This window comes from Lynx rufus, unplaced genomic scaffold (genome assembly GCF_022079265.1).
Source record: "Lynx rufus isolate CCGP_SWC_20201006 ecotype Redwood Valley unplaced genomic scaffold, mLynRuf1.p SCAF_39, whole genome shotgun sequence".
Lineage (NCBI taxonomy): Eukaryota > Metazoa > Chordata > Mammalia > Carnivora > Felidae > Lynx > Lynx rufus.
The window spans coordinates 1,199,559-1,220,416 of record NW_025814855.1 but is presented as its reverse complement, the minus strand read 5'-3'; the positions used below and the strand labels follow the sequence as shown (position 1 = coordinate 1,220,416).

The following is a 20,858-nucleotide window of genomic DNA, read 5'->3' as shown; positions in this document are numbered from 1 at the left end:
TCCGAAATAACTTCTCTAAACACCTAGGTGATCAGTTGCACACGACACTCCTCAGAAATCTAAGAGCAGCCCCTTAAAGGAGCGAGGCCCCTCCCCCGCCCTTGGGAGACGGAGACACCACCTCTCAGCACCTCTCCCTCCTAGTCTGCGAGTGAGGGGCGCCCCGCGCCAGGGCTTTTCGTGCTGTGAGAACTACACTACCCAGAGGACGCTGCGCCGGGCGTCGTCGTCGTTTAGCCAATAGAGGCTCACGAGAAGGGCAATTCCGTGTGTTCCCATCGTGTCGGGGCGGGACTTCCGGCGTCCTCCTCGTGGCGGTAGTTTTGGCTGCTCTGAGCTGTATGTGCTGGGTCACGGACTCCTGAGGTCGGGTGGAGACTGAGGGGACCGAGAAGGCGCGAGGGGAGGCGCTGTCCCCGCCGCGCAGACTGGCGTCCGCGACTCCTCAACGCCGCCCGGGCTGCCCCGCGCCGGCGCCGGGACGGGGACCGCTGGCCCGGGTGTCTGCTCCGCCCAGAGTCAGATGGCGGCGACCGCGCGCAGGGACCCGGCTCAGGTAAACGCGCGCCCCCCCGGGCCCTCCCCCCCGCCCCAGACCCTCCAGTCCCGAGCGCGGGGCGCCTGCTCGCGTCCCTGCGGCCCAGGTACCGGTGTCCGGGCCGGGGAGGCGCTCGCGTGTGGGGACCCTGTGTCTGAGCGCTGGCACGACAGGGTGCGGGAGCGGGCTGCAGGGGAGGGGCCGGCTGGTGCAGGGCTGCAGGGGGCGCCGAGGGGGAGGAATTGGAGGGTGTGGGGTCCTCCCTCTGCCCTCAGGGGAACAGAGGGTGTGCGGCGGGGTCACGGGGGACTGGCAGGTGGCCATCAGAGGCTGGGAGCCATTGAGAATTGTGAACAGGAAAGGCCTCACCTGAATTAGCCTTTTTAAAAAGTTTTTACAAGGTGCTAAGGGGACCAGACCGGAGGAAGGATGATAATAGGAAGCACAGGGAGGATTTGGTCCCTGTCCAAGGTCATACAGTTGTAAGACTCAGCTCTGGGGACTGAGGATCAGAGAGACTGTAGTTATCCCAGGTCACCTGGCTCCAGGGCAGGGCAGGGGTGCAGGGTAGCCCGGAGCCCATGGAGCCCTGCCATGGTCACCTGCCTCTCCGAACTTTCCTCTTCACACAGACCGTTATCAGTACAGAAGCACTTATGAACCCTGCAGAGGTGAGTGAGTGGATGGTGTTCCAGAACCTCACTGGTCCTGATTCCTCTCTTTATCTCTGTGATTGTGGTGTCCTGACACTCATTTATCATTCTTCCAGGCCTGGGGACTGGGAACAGGTTCCAAGCCCAGGGTCCTCAGACCAGGCTGGGGGTTCTGTGGAGTGGTTCCTGTTGCTGGCAGCCAATAGAATGAGGTGTGGAGGACGGTTGCCCCAGTATAGTACCAGTGTCTGCAGGCCTTTGGAGGGGAGACTGAGCTGAACAAGTGTAGCTCAGTGTCCTTTCTCATGGGAACAGAGAGCACAGGGGCAGGAGTCAGACCTGGGATGGCCCCCTGAGAAGTTGGGTGTCTACTCTGGAGATGGTGGGAACAGTGGGAGCTTTGGAGCAGAGGAGGGATCTGTTCAAGCTCTCATGCTTCCTGCCGCTGCAGCACAGAGAACAGACTGGGCGAGTGAGCGAAGTGGCAGGAAGACCAGGGAGGAGGGCACTGCAGTAGTCCAGTGAGCGCTGATGATGTGGACCAGTGCGGTGGCCTTGGAGGGGGTAGAGATGGCTGGATTCTGAATCAGGTTTTTTCAGTAGACCTGTGATTTTCTGATTTTGAAGGTGAGAGAGAAGAAAGTAGAAGGGTTTCTTAAGAGGGTCTCACCCTCCTGACCTAATCAGAATCTGATCACCACCCCAAAAGGCCCCACCTCCAAATCTCCAAATTCCATCACACTGGGGGTTAGGGCTCCAAACATACCACTTTTGGGAGAATGTGTACATTCGGTCCGTAACACAGTGGGTCACGTTGAGGAGGGGTAACCCCAGTCATGACGATGTTAATAGTAGCCTCGGAAGGGGTGAGTGAGGTCAGAGGCTGGGTCTCGTGCTTGCTCACCTAGTTGGGGGGGTGCAGACCAGTGTCTGCGTGTGGGTCAGCGAAAGAGAGGAGTGGTGGGAACAGTGCGGGAGAGTGGATGACCTGATGGGAGCAAGGCTTCTGAGAGGTGGGTGCACATGAGATGATGCAGGAGTGTGGGAGTAATGGAGGCAACATGGTGGTGAGGCCAGGACTGCTGCTTACTCACTGCTCTGGGGTCCCCAGGACTTTGTTGTGACCTTGGTGTGCCTGGGGACTTTCGGTCGGGCGGCTGGATTAGCTCGGGGGCCAAGTGCTCATGTAGGAGAATCTCTGGACCTGGGGTGGAAAGGCTCTGGGACTGGCTCTGGATGAGGGTTGGACAGAGAGAAGAAGGCTTGACCGGTGAGAGCCGATCAAGTGCAGCATGAGTGGAGGAGGGTCATGAGTGCTGAGATCCACAAGAGGTTCCGTGTGGCTGCGGTTGAAGCGAGGAGCCGTCAGGCAGGGAGACCTACGGAGCAGGACTCTGGGCTGCCTCTGGCTGTGGGGGCCATTGGAGGTGTGCTGCTGTAGTTCTGGAACGTGTTTGAATTTGCCAGACTCTATGCCATGGAAGAAGGATGGGGAGTGCCTGTGGTACAGAGCAGGGAGAACTAGGAGAGAGTGGGAAGTGAAGGCCCGAGGGCCCTGGCCTTGAGGACATAAGAGAGAAATGGGAGCCCACACCCTTGGTTACGTCTGGGACATCTGATCTGGAGAATTGCTTAACGAGAGAGTGTGTCCCTCTTGGGGAACTTGGCAGGGCGGTCTCAGAGAAGGCCTGGCCTGGTGAGTGGCAGCTGCTGGAAGGGGCCTGACATCAGAGTTTTGGTATGGTCTACCTGCCCACCTGCCTGTCGTTGCTGTGGGTGGACATGGTGATCAAAGGGACCAGAAGGAGACAGTGTGCATCAGATGCCCCAGGGCCTGGTATCTTCTCTGAGATGGGGACGTGGGGAGGTGGGTGAGCAGGGGAAGGATGAGTGGGTGGATGAACTTGGGAATCCTAGGGGAGAAGCTGATTGTGGAATGAACTGTCCCCACTCTGGCAGAGTTGTGTGACTTTCGAGGACGTGGCTGTGTACTTCTCCCAGGAGGAGTGGGGGCTCCTTGATGAGGCTCAGAGGTTCCTGTACCACGACGTGATGCTGGAGACCTTTGCACTTACAACATCCCTGGGTAAGGCCTTCATCTTCCTCTCAGTGTTGTGAGCTGCTCTTTCTCCCTCTCCCAGAGCTAAACCTTGGCCTCTGCTAACTTCCCCACTTCCTCGGCATGTGTGCTGTGGGTGCCAGTGCTAAGCTATGTTCACTGCCCCAAGCGGTGCCCTCAGCAAGCCGCCCTAATACCTGCTACCCCACCGTGTGCAGGGAAGGGTCTGGGAATCTGGGAGTCCCACAGTCACCCGAATGGATCTCACATTGCTCACCCTCTCCCTGGTGGGATGACTGTGTCCAGATTCGTGGCATCTTGTGCCCCAGGTTCTGCCTCCTCCTTTTTTTTTTTTTTTTTTAATTGAGATATAATTGACATGCGACATATTGGTTTTAGGCATACAGTGTAATGATTTGATACTTGTATATGTTGTAGAATGCTTACTACATTACGTGTAATGAACGTTCATCACCATACAGAGTTGCAGATATTTTTTCCTTGTGATGAGAACTTTTAAAGATTTCCTTATGATTGCCTATATCAGGAATTGTAAACATCGTCATGGTCCCTACTTATGTGGTCCTTAGACCTTTCTTGAAAGACCGTCCTTTGAGATTTTAATTGCAGTGTTCCTTTCTGTGGTCCGATATTTCCTAGTTGCTCTGGGCTGGTGCTGACCCCTCACCTGTCCTGTCTTTCCCTAAGGACTTGCCTCACTCAGGTCCTACGTAGTTCTCCAACTGGGAGTCTGAGGAGGGTGCTGGCTGCTTCGCAGGGTGGACTTGGCCCGGCGGTCTCAGAGAAGGCCTGGCCTGGTGAGTGGCAGCAGCTGGAAGGGGCCTGACATCAGGGCTGTGTTTAAAGTATACCAGGAACCTGCCCTGTGTTCACCAGCGTTTCGGTGCAGGTGCCACCGGACACATCATTTCTACACCTTTTTTCTGCATACTCTACGCTTTTCTGACTCTGAGTCACATTTCATCTGTGACTTCCATTCCTGGCTGTCCCCGGCTTTCTGACCTCCATCACTTGTTCCTCTCCACCACGCGGTCTGCAGTTCTCCTGTACGTAATGTGTTGTGACGTGTGCACATATCCTTAAATTGTCCTTGAACACCAGATACTCAGTTCCACTGGTATTTCCCTGGGCCTGGGCAGAACCATCGTTCTCAGTAGCATGGACTTGTCCCCAGACAACAAGTTCCTGCTGAAGGCTGTTGGCATAGGAGTGAATTAGTGATGCTGCCTCCCCTCCCTGTGTGGCACCCCCTACTTGTGCCCTTTGTCCCAAAAGGTCTCCCTCATTCTGTCATCTTTAGAGGCCCAGTACTGCAAAGCAGCCCTCCCTTCAAATTGGTGCCCCATTCTGAAATTATACCCGTGGATTCTGTCTTTGGTTTGAATGTATATTTTTGACGCACATTTTTGATGGGACTTCCCTCTCTTCCTCAGAGGTAAAGTATACTTTATCAGCATTTCTCTGCTTTCAGATTGTTGGTGTGGAGCAGAGAATGAGGAAGTACCTTCTGAGCAGAGTGTTTCTGTAGAAAGAGTGTCACAGGTCAGGACTTCTAAGACAGGTTCGTCAATCCAGAAGACTCACCTCTGTGAGAATTGTGTCCCAGTCTTGAAAGATAATTTGCAACCTTCTGAGCTCCGAGCGGCATATTCTGGGCAGAAATCATACTTGGGTGGGGCGACCAGAGGCTTCTGGTTTGGTGCAAACCTTCACCAGTATCAAAAGCATGACAGTGGAGAGAAAATGTTCAAAATGGATATGGACAGTGCCTTGTTAGTGACGAGCTGCAGATTCCACGTGTCAGCGAGGCCCTTTGCCAGTGGGGAAGGTGGAAAGGACTTTCTAGCTCCCTCAGGCCTTCTCCAGCACCTGGATATGCCCAACAGCGAGAAGCCCCAGAGCAGCATTGAGTGTGGGGAGCCCTTTACCAGCGGAATAAGTCACAAGTGGATCAAATGCAGGAGAGCTTTCAGCAACACTCACACTCTTGACCACCAGAGATTCCACGATGGAGAAGGTCTTGACGAATGTAGCAAATGTGGAAAAGATGTCCGCTGTAAATACAGACCTTTTCAGCACCAGAAAATTCACACCGAAGAAAGATCTTACAAGTGTAGTGAATGTGGGAGGTTCTTTAGTCGCAAAACCCATCTCATTCGACACTGGAGAGTTCACACTGGAGCAAAGCCTTATGAGTGCATAGAATGTGGCAGATCTTTCAGCCAGAAATCTGACCTCATTCAACACCAAAGAGTTCATACTGGAGAGAGGCCGTACGAGTGCAGTGAATGTGGGAAGTCCTTTATCCAAAAATCTATCCTTATTAAACACCTGAGAGTTCATACTAATGAAAGGCCTTACAAATGCATTGAATGTGGGAAATCATTTACCCAAAGTTCTGGCCTTCTTCGCCACAAGAGAGCTCACGCTAGAGCAAGGCCTTATGAATGCACTGAATGTGGGAAATCATTTAGTTGTAAAACCCACCTCATGAGACACTGGAGAGTTCACACTGGAGTAAGGCCTTATGATTGCATTGAATGTGGGAAATCTTTTAGTGAGAAATCTGTCCTCATTCAACACCAAAGAGTTCACACTGGAGAAAGGCCTTATGAGTGCAATGAATGTGGGAAATCCTTTAGCCAGAAATCTGTCCTCATTCAACACCAAAGAGTTCACACTGGAGAAAAGCCGTATGAATGCAGTGAATGTGGGAAGTCCTTCAGCCGTAAAACCCACCTCGTTCGACACCAGACAGTTCACTCTGGAGCAAAGCCTTATGAGTGCAATGAGTGTGGGAAATCCTTTAGCCAGAGCTCTGGCCTCCTTCGACATAGGAGAGCTCACCTGCAGTGAATGAGAAATCCTTTAGCTGCAAACTGAGCTCAGTCAACACCAAAGAGTTCACACAAAGTGAAACAGATGCAGAGAATGTGCCCTTTCCTTACTTAGTTTAATTGTGGTGGAGGAAAGCCTCTTGAGTCATCTGCCTGAACTGAATTTATAGATCTGAAAACATCTACAGACTGGAGATTTCCCTGTAAGTTTCAGTTATGCGGGAAGCATGTACAACCTGTCCAGGCTCCTTGCCAGGTTGATGTCCCTGCCAGTTTCGGTGGCAGCAGCCACTTCAGCTCTACCACGTGACCAGTCCCCACAGTGTGCGTCAGTCACCTTGGTCTGCTTGTCAAAGCTGACCTCTGCTCTCCCGTGTGCTAGAGGAAATCAAGAGTATCCTGAGCCTTATGGGATCTTCATTCCCTTCTCTCTTGACAAGTTAGCACATGGACTTGACCCTCTGTTGGCCTCTAGAACACTATCTGGGTTCTGCTGATGGCCTGCGCAGAAGAACTAGCTTTTTGAGAGATCTAACTGGTCTCAGGGAGTGCTCTTGATGAGGTTTTCCAGCTTCCAAGTCATTGAACCGGAAACTCGCACAGCTTTGGCTGGTTTGTGCAATAATAAAGGCCTTTCTGTTTAAGCACCTTTAATCTTAGAAACTCTGTCCACAGTGTAGGGTAGCTTGAAGGACTGCCAACTTGAAGTGGAAAGTTGTGAGGGGATGCAAACGTTGGGTGCCTCAGAGGGGACAGTGTGATGGTGGAGTGTAGTGCTCTCCAGTTGTATCATAGTCTGCGTTGCTGCCAGATAGTCCTGGGAAAGACTGCTCTGTGGTCCTGAGTTTTTGCCTGGATGCCAGAGGTCACCCTGAGAAAGGGGCAGTTGTGACAACACCCGTGCTTTTGGAGACAACGTGAATTTTTCCTTGTTCACGGGATACCTCAGTGCCCAGCAGTGCTGAGGAAAATCAGCCCCAGGTCCTGGAGAGGAGCTGTGCACCCTGATACCCAGAGCTCAGTAGGCCAGTGTCGCCGGCTGTAAGACTGCAGGGGCAAGGGAACCCATAATTGGCACAGAAACACCATCAACAGAGCGTGGGGGAGACTGCCGCAGGGTACATGGAGTGCGCCTCTCCCGGGTGTGCACCCACAGGCGTTTGGGTGACCGACTGCAGGCTGCGAGTGTACAGAAATCTCAGGATCTCCAGGTGGGTTTATCTTGTGTAGCTGAAGTCACTGGCAGACAGGGGTTTCATGGGTTCCTGTAGCCAATCTGAGCTGTTAACCTCAAGGCCGTTGCTGTACAGGCAACAGAAGAAGGCAGGGGAGAAGGGAGATCCTGTACTCTGGGGATATGGCTATTGTGACCCAGCTAGCAATGCCCTTACTCTGGTGGAAATGGCTTTCACTGTTGGCCAGTATTAACTGCCACTGAGGAAAGGCTGACCGTCAGGCATGAGTGAGACAGTGGAGTCAATACAGAGTTCCCAGACCTGATGTTCCGAAGAGTGGGAGATTTGGATTTTTATTGTGAACCACTTCTGACAGCTGTATTAAGTTAAGGCATAATAAACATAGACTAAATTGAACGTATTTAAAGCATTACAACATGGTAAGTTTTGACCTGTGTACACTTAGGAAACTGTCCCTGTTAGCAGTGATAATGAGCATGCCGGTCACCTGCATGTTTTCCTTTCTCCCTTTTATAATCTCTCTCTGGCCCTCCAGGCAACCATTGATTTGCGTTCTTTTAAAATTGATTGCATTTTTGGGGGCGCCTGGGTGGCTCGGTCGGTTAAGCGTCCGACTTCGGCTCAGGTTATGATCTCACGCTCCATGAGCTCGAGCCCCGTGTCGGGCTCTGTGCTGACCGCTCAGAGCCTGGAGCCTGCTTTGGAGTCTGTGTCTCCCTCTCTCTCTGCCCCTCCCCTGTTCATGCTCTGTCTCTCTCTGTCTCAAAAATAAATAAATGTTTAAAAAAATAAAATAAAATTGATTGCATTTTCTAGAATTTTATGATTAACCATAAAGTGTTTGCTCTTTTTTTCTGTTTTCTTGATGCGGCGTTGAGAATCCTAAATGGCTCCTGTATGAATCATTTATTCTAATTTCTGAGTAGCTTTCTCTTTGATGTGTCATCAGCTGCATTTATCCATTCATCTGTTGATGGATATTTGGATTATTTCCAGTGTTGAGTTTTTGCAGATAAAGCTGGTGTAAACATTTGTTTATAATTCTTTATATGGATATGTGTTTCATTTCTCCTATTTTAATGACTCCTAGTGCACTGCCTGAGTCATGGGGTAGGTAAATACTTAACTCCTTTTTAAAAATTGCCAAGCAGTGATCTAAAATGGTTGTGTCTTTTTGCATTTCCACCAGCAGCGTGTGAGACTTCCAACTCCTTCACACCCTTGCCAGTGCCTGGTAAGATGACTTTTTAATTTCACCTTTTTAAAATAAGTACTGTTATCTCATTTGTTTTCATTGTATTTCCCTAAGGATTTATGGTGTTGAGCATTATTTCATGTGTTTGCTGTTTATCTTTTTTAGTAAACTGCCTCTTCTTACCTGTGGACTATTTTCTCTCTTATGAAATTTGGTTATTTTCCGTTTAGTAACAAATAAGATGAAACAAAACAGACTTAGGTTGGAATATTCTTTGTTCTTTAGTAATGTGGGCAACTTCTTTGCTGCATGGAATAGTTGTTTTTGAGTACTCGAAGAATATTCTGTCATTTTTTCTTTATGGGTATTCTCTTTGGGGGGATATGCACAAGGTAGTGGCCACCTATATGATTTATTAGCATACTTTCCATCACTTTTTAAAATATTTATTTTATTTTTATATTTTTATATATTCTCGAGAGAGAGCTCATGCACATGTACAGGGGAGGGGCAGAGAGAGAGTGGGGACAGAGGATCTGAAGCGGGCTCTCTGCTGACGGCCGGCTGACAGCAGAGCGCTCCGTGGGAGGCTCAAACTCACGGACCGCGAGATCATGACCTGGGCCGAAGTGGGATGCCTAACTGACTGAGCCACCCAGGCGCCCTTCCATCACTTTTCTAGGCGTAGACATTCCATATATTGTATTCAATAATATGATAAATTAAGCCTTAGTTTCTAGCATTTGCTGACTTTATTGGTATAAGTTCTCCCATGATGACCAATTTCAAACTGCCGACATGATGTCCCCAAACGGGGTTGGGAAAAGTTGGCAGTAGCACGCCATTCTATTTCTGCCCTATTGATAGAGTACCCACAGATGGCCTCCACACCGTATGTGATACGAAAACAGTAAAGTGATCAGGGAGTGACACTATTTGAGTATTTGTGACTTCAAGTTTGGCTGATGTATAATTGACTAAAATGCGCATGTTTAAAATGTGTATTTGGACGTTTTGATTCATAAAAACAAAAGCTTCCTTGTGCGCTTTTAAAATTCATTCTCCTCCTCTCTCTCTAAAAAAAGGAAAAAAAAAGATAAACCAGGGGTACCTGGGTGGCTCAGTTGGTTGAGTGGCCAACTCTTGATTTCAGCTCAGGTCGTGATCCCAGGGTCATGGGATCGAGCCCCTCATTGGGCTCTGTGCTGAGCTTGAAGCCTGCTTAAGATTCTCTCTCTCCGCACCGCCCCCCCGCCCCTCTCCCCAACTCACATGTGCATGCTCTTTCTCTCTCCCTCTCTCTCTAAAATAAAATAAATTAATTAAAGATAATCTTCCCAACATAGAATTACTAATACAAGGACATATTCAACGCTTTTTAATGGCTACTTTCAAATATACACAGAATGGAAAAGATTATGGACCCTTAGTCTTCCGTCATTATTTAGGGTCATTCTTGTTTCATCTCCCTTCATGTATATCAGTGAGTTATTTTACCCACTAAACCCAGACATCATGGTGGGGTTTTTTGTTTTGTTTGTTTTTAATGTTTGTTTATTTCCGAGAGAGAGAGGGGCAGACTGTGGGCAGGGGAGGGACAGAGAGAGAGACACAGAATCCGAAGCGGGCTCCAGGCTCCGAGCTGTCAGCACAGAGCCCCACATGGGGCTCAAACTCACAAACCGTGACATCATGACCTGAGCTGAAGTTGGACTCTTTTTTTTTTTTTTAATTTTTTTTTTTTAACGTTTATTTATTTTTGAGACAGAGAGAGAGCATGAATGGGGGAGGGGTCAGAGAGAGAGGGAGACACAGAATCTGAAACAGGCTCCAGGCTCTGAGCGGTCAGCACAGAGCCCGACGCAGGGCTCGAACTCACGGACCGCGAGATCATGACCTGAGCCGAAGTCGGCAGCCCGGTTTGGAAGGAACAGCTCCCTCCTCTGTCACTGCAGGTCTGACAGTGCGCTGATGGGAGCACAGCAGGTGCCTGTACAGTCATCCCTGTTTCCTTAAGGCCCGGGCCACAGTCCTCCACGGGTACGGGGGGTGATTTTAGAGGGCACACGGACATGTCTTCACGTGGCATGGGTGGGCACTCCTGCAGCCAGCCCTCTCCGTTCTCGTTCCCCCGATTGGCCTCAGGAGAAAGTCTGGGTTTAGTGCTGAGTCTGCGTACCCCTCTACACATTACTAATTTCCCTTTCTGCAAGCCGGGAGCAGTCCCGGGGAGGCCCCATGAGCTTGCTGGGACGTAGTAGCATTATTTTGATTTTATTGTTGTGTTTTCATGGCAACTTATTCTTTATGGCAAGGAAAATTTTTTCCCACTTACCAGAGCTTTGGAAAGAATATAATAATTTAGGAAAAATAAAATATGTGTCACTTTAAAGAGATAAATTAGTAAACACAAAACAAAATAAAACAACAGCCAGAGCTAACATGTCCTAAACACTGACCATGTGCCTGTCCTGTACCAGGCCCTGGGATGTCTCACTCAGTTTTTTCTCCCCATATCTGCTGCTCAACAAAGTAAGCAAAATGTGCCCGCTGCAGGGAGTGCCTCACAAAGCTGAGCTCACTCACAGTAGGTGACCTGCCTACTTGGTGGCAGCTGTCCTCTGGCTTTGATGGTCAGGATTCTTTAGGACTGTTGGAAATGTTTTTGGAAATGTTGGGGAGTGGACGATACTTGGCGTCTGGGTAAATGTGCTTATTTTATTCAGTATAGAGGAGTTTACCTTTTTCAGAATTTCATATAAATCGAGTCCTTTCTTAGGTGGTTTCTTTTATACGGCACAATTGTTTTTTGATGTTTATCTCTGCTGTGTCAAGAATAGTCAGATTTTGCTTTTCTTTTAAAAAAATTTTTAATGTTTATTTTCGAGAGGGAGGGAGAGTGTGAGTGGGCGAGGGGCAGAGAGAGAGGGAGACACAATCTGAAGCAGGCTCCAGGCTCGGCTGTCAGCACAGAGCCCGACGCAGGGCTCGAACCCACGAACCGCGAGATCATGCCATGAGCCGAAGTTGGATGCTCAATCGACTGAGCCGCCCAGGCGCTCCGGTATTGCTTTTCTTTTGAGTCGTGTAGCGTATAGGTCGATATTTTGTACTCTGCGGATATCACGCCATTTGTGCATTCGTCTGTTCATTAGCATTTGGATTGTTTTCAGTCCCTGGCTCTTAAGATAAAGCTGCCACAGACATTTATGTGAAGTCTTCATGGAAATATGTCTCATTTCTTTTGAGTTCATACCTAGGAGTATCGTGCCTAAGTCAGAGGGTAGTTGGATATTTGGGGGTTTTTTTAGGAAGCTGCCGACTGTGTTCTAAAGCGGGTATGTAATTTCATGCCCCCACCAGTAGCGTGAGTGTCTTTTCCCTACAACCTCATCAATATTTGGTATAATTAGTCTTTTTAACAACGTTAGCCATTCTAACGTTTCTTGAATCCTTGTAAAAGGGGAGAGGGGGAGAGAAGCCCAGGGCTTGTTAGGCTTCTTTGATTTTGAGAGAGAACTTTTCCTCCACCAGGAAGGAGGACTCCTCACCCACTGGGGCCACGAGAGGTGGCCAGCATTGGGATCCTAGAGTGCCCATTCCTGCCGCTTGGGCCACAGCATTCGGCGGACCTTTGATGTCTCCTCATGTTCCCTCTGCAGGCTGGGTGGATTGTCCTCCCTCTTTGCTGACCAAACACACTGAACTTGACAATGTCCACTCGAGCTTTGCTCCCTGTGAAGGGTGCAGAGATTTGTACTCACAGCTTCCCAGCGGGCACTAAGTGTCCCTATAGCTTGTGTTTCTGTGTGCATGTTTTGTGGTATTTTGCGTGTGTGGTTTGCAGTGGAATGTGTAGGAGCATTTCACTAACGCGGACTGTTCTCCTTCCCCTCAGATAGCATTCTGTACCCGAGTTTTCCAAGTTTCTCTGGAGATATGCATACTCAGCATCACTGTGAAGGCTAAAGGAGTGAATTTCGGTGATAAAGTTTATCCAAGAGGAGTGACGCTGTTGTATTAATCATTATTTTCTGTACATTTTGATATTTTTATGTCTTAAATAACCTTTTGGCTGGGGCTGGCCAACTCTTGGTGATACCAGAGGGCCCAGCCGGGAGCGTGTCTCTGCCGTGCAAACGGACCAGTCTAGAGCCACGCCTCCTCCGTGTGGCCCACGCACCCCACCAGGCAGTATTCCTCGGCCTGGGTCACTCCAGGACCAGGTGCCAGGCAAGTAGGGACCATCCCTGGGCCTGAAGCCTGCTGAGGTAACTCCAGCCAGCCTGTCCTAACCTGCTCCCCTGGCCCTGCCTCGCCTTCTCGGAAACCCCGGGAAAGTCTTCTGGCCCAGGTTCTCCCCTGGCTCGTGCTTCTTGACCCAAACCTGGTCTTCCTTCTGTGGCTCTGCCTGGCTCTTCCTTCAGTGGTGCTGACCTCTGTCACTACTCGGGCACCTTTGTACACGGAACAGGTGCAGTGAGGGCCGTGGCTGCCCGCCCGGACATCCCAGGCTGCAGATGCTTCCCTCGGGGGGGGGCGCAGCTAGCCGCCGCCACTGCTGTTTTCTGTGCCTGCCGTGTGCCGCCGTGACGTTCCAACCTGAACCGTAAGAGAACCTTGGAGGCGCGCGGCTCTGGGGTCCGCTCGTGTCCTAGGTGCTGGGTCCAGGTTGGCGGTGGCTGTAGTTCCCTAGGTTGGCGCCTTACCTTGAACATCATGGTCCGCTGGGCCAAACCTCATTTGACCCTGAGTTCCTGGCAGTGACCTGGGGTATTTGGGTGTCTGGCAAAGGCTCCCACAAGGAAGCGAGGACAGGCCTCCTCCAATGGGGCTGTGTTGGGGTTGAGTCTGGTCAGCCTGCCCACCGGTGCTGAGGCCGCAGAGGGCTCCTGGGCTTGCCCTTCTCAAGGGCATTCCTTGCGGGGAGTCTGGGTATTGGTCCCCATGAGCTATAGATCTGCTTTCAACCAGGCGTGGGTCCCTGGGATTTGCAGGGGTCTGCTGGGGCTGCCTAGCACCGAGGGCTGTCCTCCTCATGGGAAGCCAGAAGTAAATGTTTCAAAGGCACATCCCTTGTTGCTTGCTTTACTGTTGTCACGATCCGTCCCCCAACCAAGTAGGATATAAGGGATCCCATCCTTGGACACTTGTGACTCCTGTTAAATTTTCAAAAGGTAAAAAGAAAAACCGGCACTCCCCCTTAAGCACCTGAGGCTTCTCTGCTCGTTAGAGATGACAGATGTCCCTGTCACTACTGGGGCCCTTGTAGGTGCCGCTGCCTGGTAACAAGCTAGGAGTCTCCGTAAGCCAGAGGTCCCCGAGTCAGGATGCTGCCCACATTGCTCTTTTGCATGTAGACCCCCGGCCCCTCTGAGGGCGACTGGGACCACCAGGAGCTGGGCCGATAGACACCCAAAAGGGAAAAAAGGAAAACACTGGGGGACATACAGGAGACAAAAGGGGAAATGGGGTGGGGAGTATAGACAGCTGCCTAGAGACAAAGTCATTCTAAAAGATTTTGCCTAAGGAGAAAAAAATGAGGGGGCACAGGATGGCTCAGTCCGTTAAGCATCTGACTCTTGTTCTCAGCTCAGGGCTTGATCTCAGGGTTGTGAGTTCAAGCCCCGCCTTGTGTTTGTTCTGTGCTGGGTGTGAAGCCTACTTAAAAAGAAAATGGGGAGATGAGCTGTCCAGGGGAGAGTTGGCCTGGGAGCACCAGGCCCCTTAGCTTACCCCCATGCCCCCTTTTTTCTTGTAAGCCCGAGACACAAAGTAAAGAAGTCACCTTCAGGCAGCTCAAAGCGTGAATCAGAGGTAGAGACAAAGGAAAGAGGAGTAAAGATTGCTCCTGAGGCAGCTGCAAGCCCGAGTTCGGGGGGCTCAACCCTACGTGCTGAGCAGATGCCAGGACTAGTAGCAAACGGTGCCGGCCCTCAGTGACTTGTTTAAGAAACACACCCTCGGGGCGCCTGGGTGGCTCAGTCGGTTAAGCGTCCGACTTCAGCCAGGTCACGATCTCGCGCTCCGTGAGTTCGAGCCCCGCGTCAGGCTCTGGGCTGATGGCTCAGAGCCTGGAGCCTGTTTCCGATTCTGTGTCTCCCTCTCTCTCTGCCCCTCCCCCGTTCATGCTGTGTCTCTCTCTGTCCCAAAAATAAATAAACGTTAAAAAAAAAAAAATTTAGAAACACACCCCGAGATAACGGGGAAAGAGAGTAATAATGTATACATACATTTAATACTCTAACATTCATATATAATAAGTTGTGTGTTCATATATGTTATAGCAAAGTGCTGCAATGTGACCCCATTTAAGAATTAAAAACCTCAAAAAAAATTAAAAATCCAGAATGTATACACCAACAAATTTCTGTAACAAAAAGGTAAAAAAAGAGACTGATTGGGTTTTGTGCCTATAAAACCTAGATTCTTTTTTTTTTTTTTTTAATGCTTTTTATTTTTGAGAGAGACAAAAAGAGTGTGAACAGGGGAAGGGCAGAGAGAGAGGGAGACACAGAATCCGAAGCAGGCTCCAGGCTCTAAGCTGTCAGCACAGAGCCCGATGCGGGGCTCAAACCCACGAACCGTGAGATCATGACCTGAGCCGAAGTCGGACGTTTAACCCACTGAACCACCCAGGCGCCCCATAAAACCTAGGTTCTGAAGGTACTTTAACATTTGCTAAAATGCACCAGATGACAACTTCATGGACTTAATTGATACTGTTACTTAAGAATATTCTGGTTACATCTGAGGATCCCACTAAATTTAAACATTGTGCCCTTTGTCGCCTTAGAAAGTAAATAAACAAACAAAAAGTAAATAAACATAAAATTGGAGGAAAAGCGAGTATGCCTTGGTAGCCTTGCCTCAATTTCTCATAGTCATAGGACCCATTGCTTTAAAATCGGGTATGGACGCTCTGACAAAATAATGAATTAAAGCCTTTAACAGTTCCAAATTGACTTGATGAAAGGAGACACCGTAATGCCTATTTGAAATATTAACATGGCCCAATGTAAGTTAAAATAAGACCTTCAAGGGTTAAAACTTACTGTGTGAAGACTAGTTGATAAGGGCGTGGTTTCCCCACTGTTCCACCACTTGACAGCCCAATTTTGCTTTTTCTGGATTCTGGAAATAACCGGATTCCTCGTGATTAATTTCTACGGCCGGGATGCTGTGGTCCCATCCATGAAGGCCCCACGCCCAATATTATTAAAATTACTGATTCAGTTCAATCAGTAACTGATCAGTATTTTGTGCTTGTCGATTTAGCTGACGTGTTCTGTTTATTTCAGCCTATTTTAACCAAGCCTCTCAAACGCAGTTTGTTTCCACTTGCAGTGGGACACAAGACTCTTTTCCCAGTTCACACACGGGCTACAATGACAGCTTTGCCATCAGTCTGCACACATCCACCTTTCTCCAAAAGCACAGGTGTGACACTACATTGATGCTGTCCTCCAAGGAGACTCACTTGACACACTTATTGAGGACGTGGAAGTCCAGCGTTGTTTAGTCCTTTGGGTTCTAGTGCTGACATACTCCTCGTTACAGATCTCACTTCCAAATTCAGATCAGCAGGCATTCCTGCTGCCGCCCTCGTAAACTCGTTTCCTTAGAGGCTTTGGCAGCCTCGCGCCTCCTGGGGTCTAATACTTTGGATGGGCATTAGTTGTTCGAGGGCTTCTGACACAAGAAACCCCCTCTCCACCTTGTGCCGTACACCATTAAAACCACAACGGGGGTGGTGGGGGAAGCCACAAGTGACTGACTATGTGCCGGGCCGTTCTGGAAGTGGAGGCTCACATAGACCCTGAGCTTGTGACCCTCCACACCCAGTTGCCCGTTGCGTTTTGAGTCATTGAAACACCACCCCACAGGCTCCTCTGTTTGTATGTCAACACCAGGAGGCCATGTTCCTCAGCCTCGGTCATCCCAGGGCCAGTCCGCCTGGCAACTCAAAGACCACCCTTATGATTCAGAACCCGCCAAAATTATGCAGACTAGTCATTCCTAAGGTGTTCACCCTGCCGTGCCTTATGTTTTTTTCAGAAACCCCCCGTAGAGTCTTCTGGCCTAGGCTCTCCCTGTGCTCCTACTTCTGTTTTATGACCCAAATCTGGTGTTCCTTCTGTGAATGCATGCCCTGCCTCCCACTTCTAGGGGAGTTGTGAGGGACATGAACGTTTTCTTTCGGTGGCATTGACCTCTCATGTCATCACTTATACATTATGCTTTTATACCTGGCACAGAACTACTTTCAATAGGTATTTTAATAATCTCTATAGAGTTAATGAAATTACAGTTAAAATTCTTAAATTTTTTTTTTCCCCAGGGGAGTTGAAAAGCTTACTTGGAAACTAGTATTAAAAATAAGCATATGGCCAAGAATAGTCAAGACATGTAACGAGGGCTAATCATGTATTTTCTGTGGTTTGTTATTATGACAGGATATTATATTTATATCCATTAAGGCAGAACAGATTCTTGGGTCCTACTAAATGTACCCCTACCCCTTCCCATCTCCCCACCAATCTAAAAACTCCTTTATTCCTACATAGAGATGAGGGAACATATTGAACTTATACCAGAATATCCTGAGGAGTAAACTGAGATACTTGAAGAAACTAGTGATAATAGAAGCAGAAGATTAAAGCATTTTAATACTTTCTTGCAGGAAACATTGTTCTTATATACTTTTTAATGTTTATTTATTTTGAGACAAGCAGGCTCCATGCTGTCAGAGCCCAATGTGGGGCTTGATCTCATGAACTGTGAGATCATTACCTGAGCTGAAATCAAGAGTTGGACACTTAACCAACTGAGCCACCAAGGCACCCCTGTTCTTATATTTTCTTCTAGAAAAGTTTCAGACGTCTAGAAATGTCATAATAATACTTCAGTGAACACCAATACGCCCTTGAACACCCATCACCTAGTGTTTACACATTAGTAACATGCTCACTCCCATCTAGCACCCCACAGTACTTTTATGTTTATCATCTAAGCATCATAGCAACCGTGTTGCTATCAAGTTTAGGAAATTTAACATCGATAAATGGTATCTAATAAACACTTCCATTTTTACCAATTGCTAGAGATATTTTCGTTGTAATCTTTTCTGATCCATGATCCATTCTAGAGTCATAGATTTTGTTATGTATCTCAGCCTCTTTCAGTTTGGAGCACTTCAACCTCTGTCTTTCATGGAACTGCCTTTTTGAAAATTAATGGTTATGGGGGGCCTGGGTGGCTCAGTCGGTTAAGAGTCCCATCTTGGGCTCAGGTCATGATCTTGCGGTTCGTGAGTTCAAGCCCCTTGTCGGGCTCTGTGCTGACAGCTCAGAGCCTAGAGCCTGCTTCAAATTCTGTGTCTCCACCTCTCTGCCCCTCTCCCACTCACGTTCTGTCTCTCTCAAAAATAAATAAATGTTAAAAAATTTTTTTTCAAAGGTACAGAAAGAGTACCATAAAGCCATCTAAATAATAGTCCAGAAGGGACATCATTGAGGACCAGACTAAATGAAATGAGGCCAAAGAAAAGACACTCATGTTCTAAATTTCTATTATTTTCCTACTTTTAATCATGTTTTGTAACATCTCCTTTTCATCCTGAGATGCCATGAAAGCATGGTGTCCACAGGACCCGAGACGACTGGAGTCCAACCGTTCTATACAAGCTTCACCGAGACTCTGGAAAAATCAAGGTTATATGAAATGATTTTGGGAGAAGGACATTAGGTGAAGCAGCCAGAACTGTAGCCAGTGGAGAGAAGAGAGAAAAAAGGGAGAAAACCATGCTGGCCAAGAGTGAGTCTCACAGAAGAAAGAGCTCATGAAAATGGTCCGACTCTTACAGAATAAAAGAGTGGAAGAAAAATAGGAATGCTACACACCACGGAGAGTACTATTGACACATATATACTGATTCAGTGACGTCTTCAGTCAACTGAATAAATAATAAAAGTGAGATTCTAGTGATTGATAACACGGTTATCAAAAGAAGATTCAAATACAGAGAACAACAAGATTTTAAAAGGAGGAAGAGTAAAGGTCAAGTGAAATACCCTGATTCCAGGATGGAGAATATGAACAAAAGACCAGAGGTGGACAGATGAGGAAACAGACTGAACAAACAGATGACCGTCCACAACAGCAAAAGACCTCAGCAGTCAACACAGAGCAGAAGATGGATGTAAAATGGACACATCCCGTGTGATTCTTAGAAGGAATGAAGTATACAGAGGAAACCCTCCTACTAAAGGCTTCTTTTCTGAGGACTGATTCTGAGAGAGCTTAGGTGAGGAGCATTAAGGAGGAGAGAATAGGTTCAGAAAGAAAAGTTGCAGAATTGAGACACATGAGAATCAGCACAGCTGCAGCCTCCTTAAGGGGGTTACAGTAGCATCACTATCTTTACTAGAGTTTGTGATCCCACGTACCAGAGCTCTGACATCAGTCACCCTCATGAAAGCTGTTTCTCATGCACACTTCACAAATCGCCCAGTCCCACCTAGCTCAGCACCAGGTTTATGTGGCCCCTTTCCCTTCCAGCCATCCCAATCCCACTGGAGCACAGGGAACATTGCAGGGACGCATATATGGAGTTTCTGACTGGATTGCAACCACGAGCAAACCCAACTTTGAAATTCCACTCTTCTGTTCAAATATTGTGTGATGCCCCATGACTGTTCTGAAGGTATCATCAAACAGCTAGCTTACTTCTGCAGTTGTGTTTGGAATTTATTTGAGGGCATCCAAGTGGCACCAAACACTTCTGGACTCAGTGGCAACAACTTGAGACCCAAGTGACTTAAGTCTTCTCCTAGTGAAACTGCAGGGGGGGTGGGGGGGAGAAGCTTTATCGTAAATGTATTCCTAAAGTCTTTACTAGCCCATGCAAGAATGAGAGGGGAGAATGGGATCTCATGTTTTTAGGAGTTTGTGTATTTAATCAAATAAAGCTGAGAATATATTTAATGACCATGTTGTTTCAAATGATTCTAAAAGGAGAGAAGGGTAGAGACAGGAAATTTAGCAGGACTTATAAGAAAGAGAGGTTTGTTTGTTTTTGTGAGAAAAATACCCACTTCTATTCTGCTGTTATGGGATGTGTACTGCAAAGTAGAAGTGAGAATACCTCCCTTTTTTGTGCCTAGCTGTTGGCTAAATTACAAATAATTTTATGGGGCACCTGGGGGGTTTTGTCAGTTAAGCATCCCGACTGTTGATTTCTGTTCAGGTCATGATCTCACGGTTCTTGAGATGGAGCCCTGCGTCAGGCTCTGCGCTCACAGCACAGAGCCTGCTTGGGATTCTCTGTCTCCCTCTCCCTCTGCCCCTCCTCCTCTCATGCATGAGCGCTCTCTCAAATAAATAAACAGAAAAAAAAAAAAAGGGGTCAGGCTCACCCTGTCTTGTTCCTGACTCTGTTCTCAATCCGACTTGTCCATAAAGTGCTTAAATATATGGGAGGAAAGATGAATTTATAAATGGACAATATTCAGAGACCTACATTCTAACATTTGTAGTGACCTGACCAGTGTATGGAAATAGTTTCTTTTGCACAGTGGGCAAAGCGGAGCCTAAAGAGAAAGGAGCACGAGAGGACTGAGGGTGGGGGGCATACAGCAGTCAGTGCACTGAGACTCACCAGCCACAACCGGGTTCAGCAGAGTGAGCCAACCAAAAGGCAGAAGGATGAAGACAGCGAGGTAATGGAGACAAATGTGCTTACCTGGATGAGGACGCTCTGGGTGACTTTGGTCTCAGCAGAGCATTTGGGGGACAGGTTTTTGCTGTGAATGTGGAGAACGGCCTGCATACGTCTGTACAAGATGAACACCACAGAGCCACTAGCCCAGACCATCAGGCCCAAACGCAACACATCAGTGGGAAAAAAGAACACTAAATACAATACGTGTATGTTTCTGTTAATAAGTGTCAGACCAGCACACCAGGTCTGTTCTCTGTGATTGACTTCCCTTTGCGTCTGTAATACGCAAAGGAACATACTATTTACCAGCATGTGGAGGGTCCAGCAGACAATAATGGAAAACCTAAGTTCGAGCTTTGGCCTCGAACTTCATCCGCTAGGGTATGCTAGGGCTAATTGTGTAATTTCCTTTTCAGACTGCTTTCCCTTCTCCAAGAGAAGTTCTTTTTTTTTTTTTTTTTTTAATTTTTTTTTCTACGTTTATTTATTTTTGGGACAGAGAGAGACAGAGCATGAACGGGGGAGGGGCAGAGAGAGAGGGAGACACAGAATCGGAAACAGGCTCCAGGCTCCGAGCCATCAGCCCAGAGCCCGACGCGGGGCTCGAACTCCCGGACCACGAGATCGTGACCTGGCT

General features: G+C 48.3%; 1 protein-coding gene across 1 annotated transcript; it reads left to right on the top strand.

Annotated features, from left to right (window-relative positions):
• Positions 1-5,057: 5,057 nt before the first annotated feature.
• Positions 5,058-19,554, top strand: LOC124522798 (zinc finger protein 530-like). Its single transcript, XM_047094438.1, has 3 exons — positions 5,058-7,319; positions 8,497-8,538; positions 18,123-19,554. The coding sequence occupies exon 1, from the start codon at positions 5,147-5,149 to the stop codon at positions 6,125-6,127; it is 981 nt and encodes a 326-aa protein (XP_046950394.1). The 5' UTR covers positions 5,058-5,146; the 3' UTR covers positions 6,128-7,319; positions 8,497-8,538; positions 18,123-19,554.
• The last annotated feature ends 1,304 nt before the right edge of the window (positions 19,555-20,858 follow it).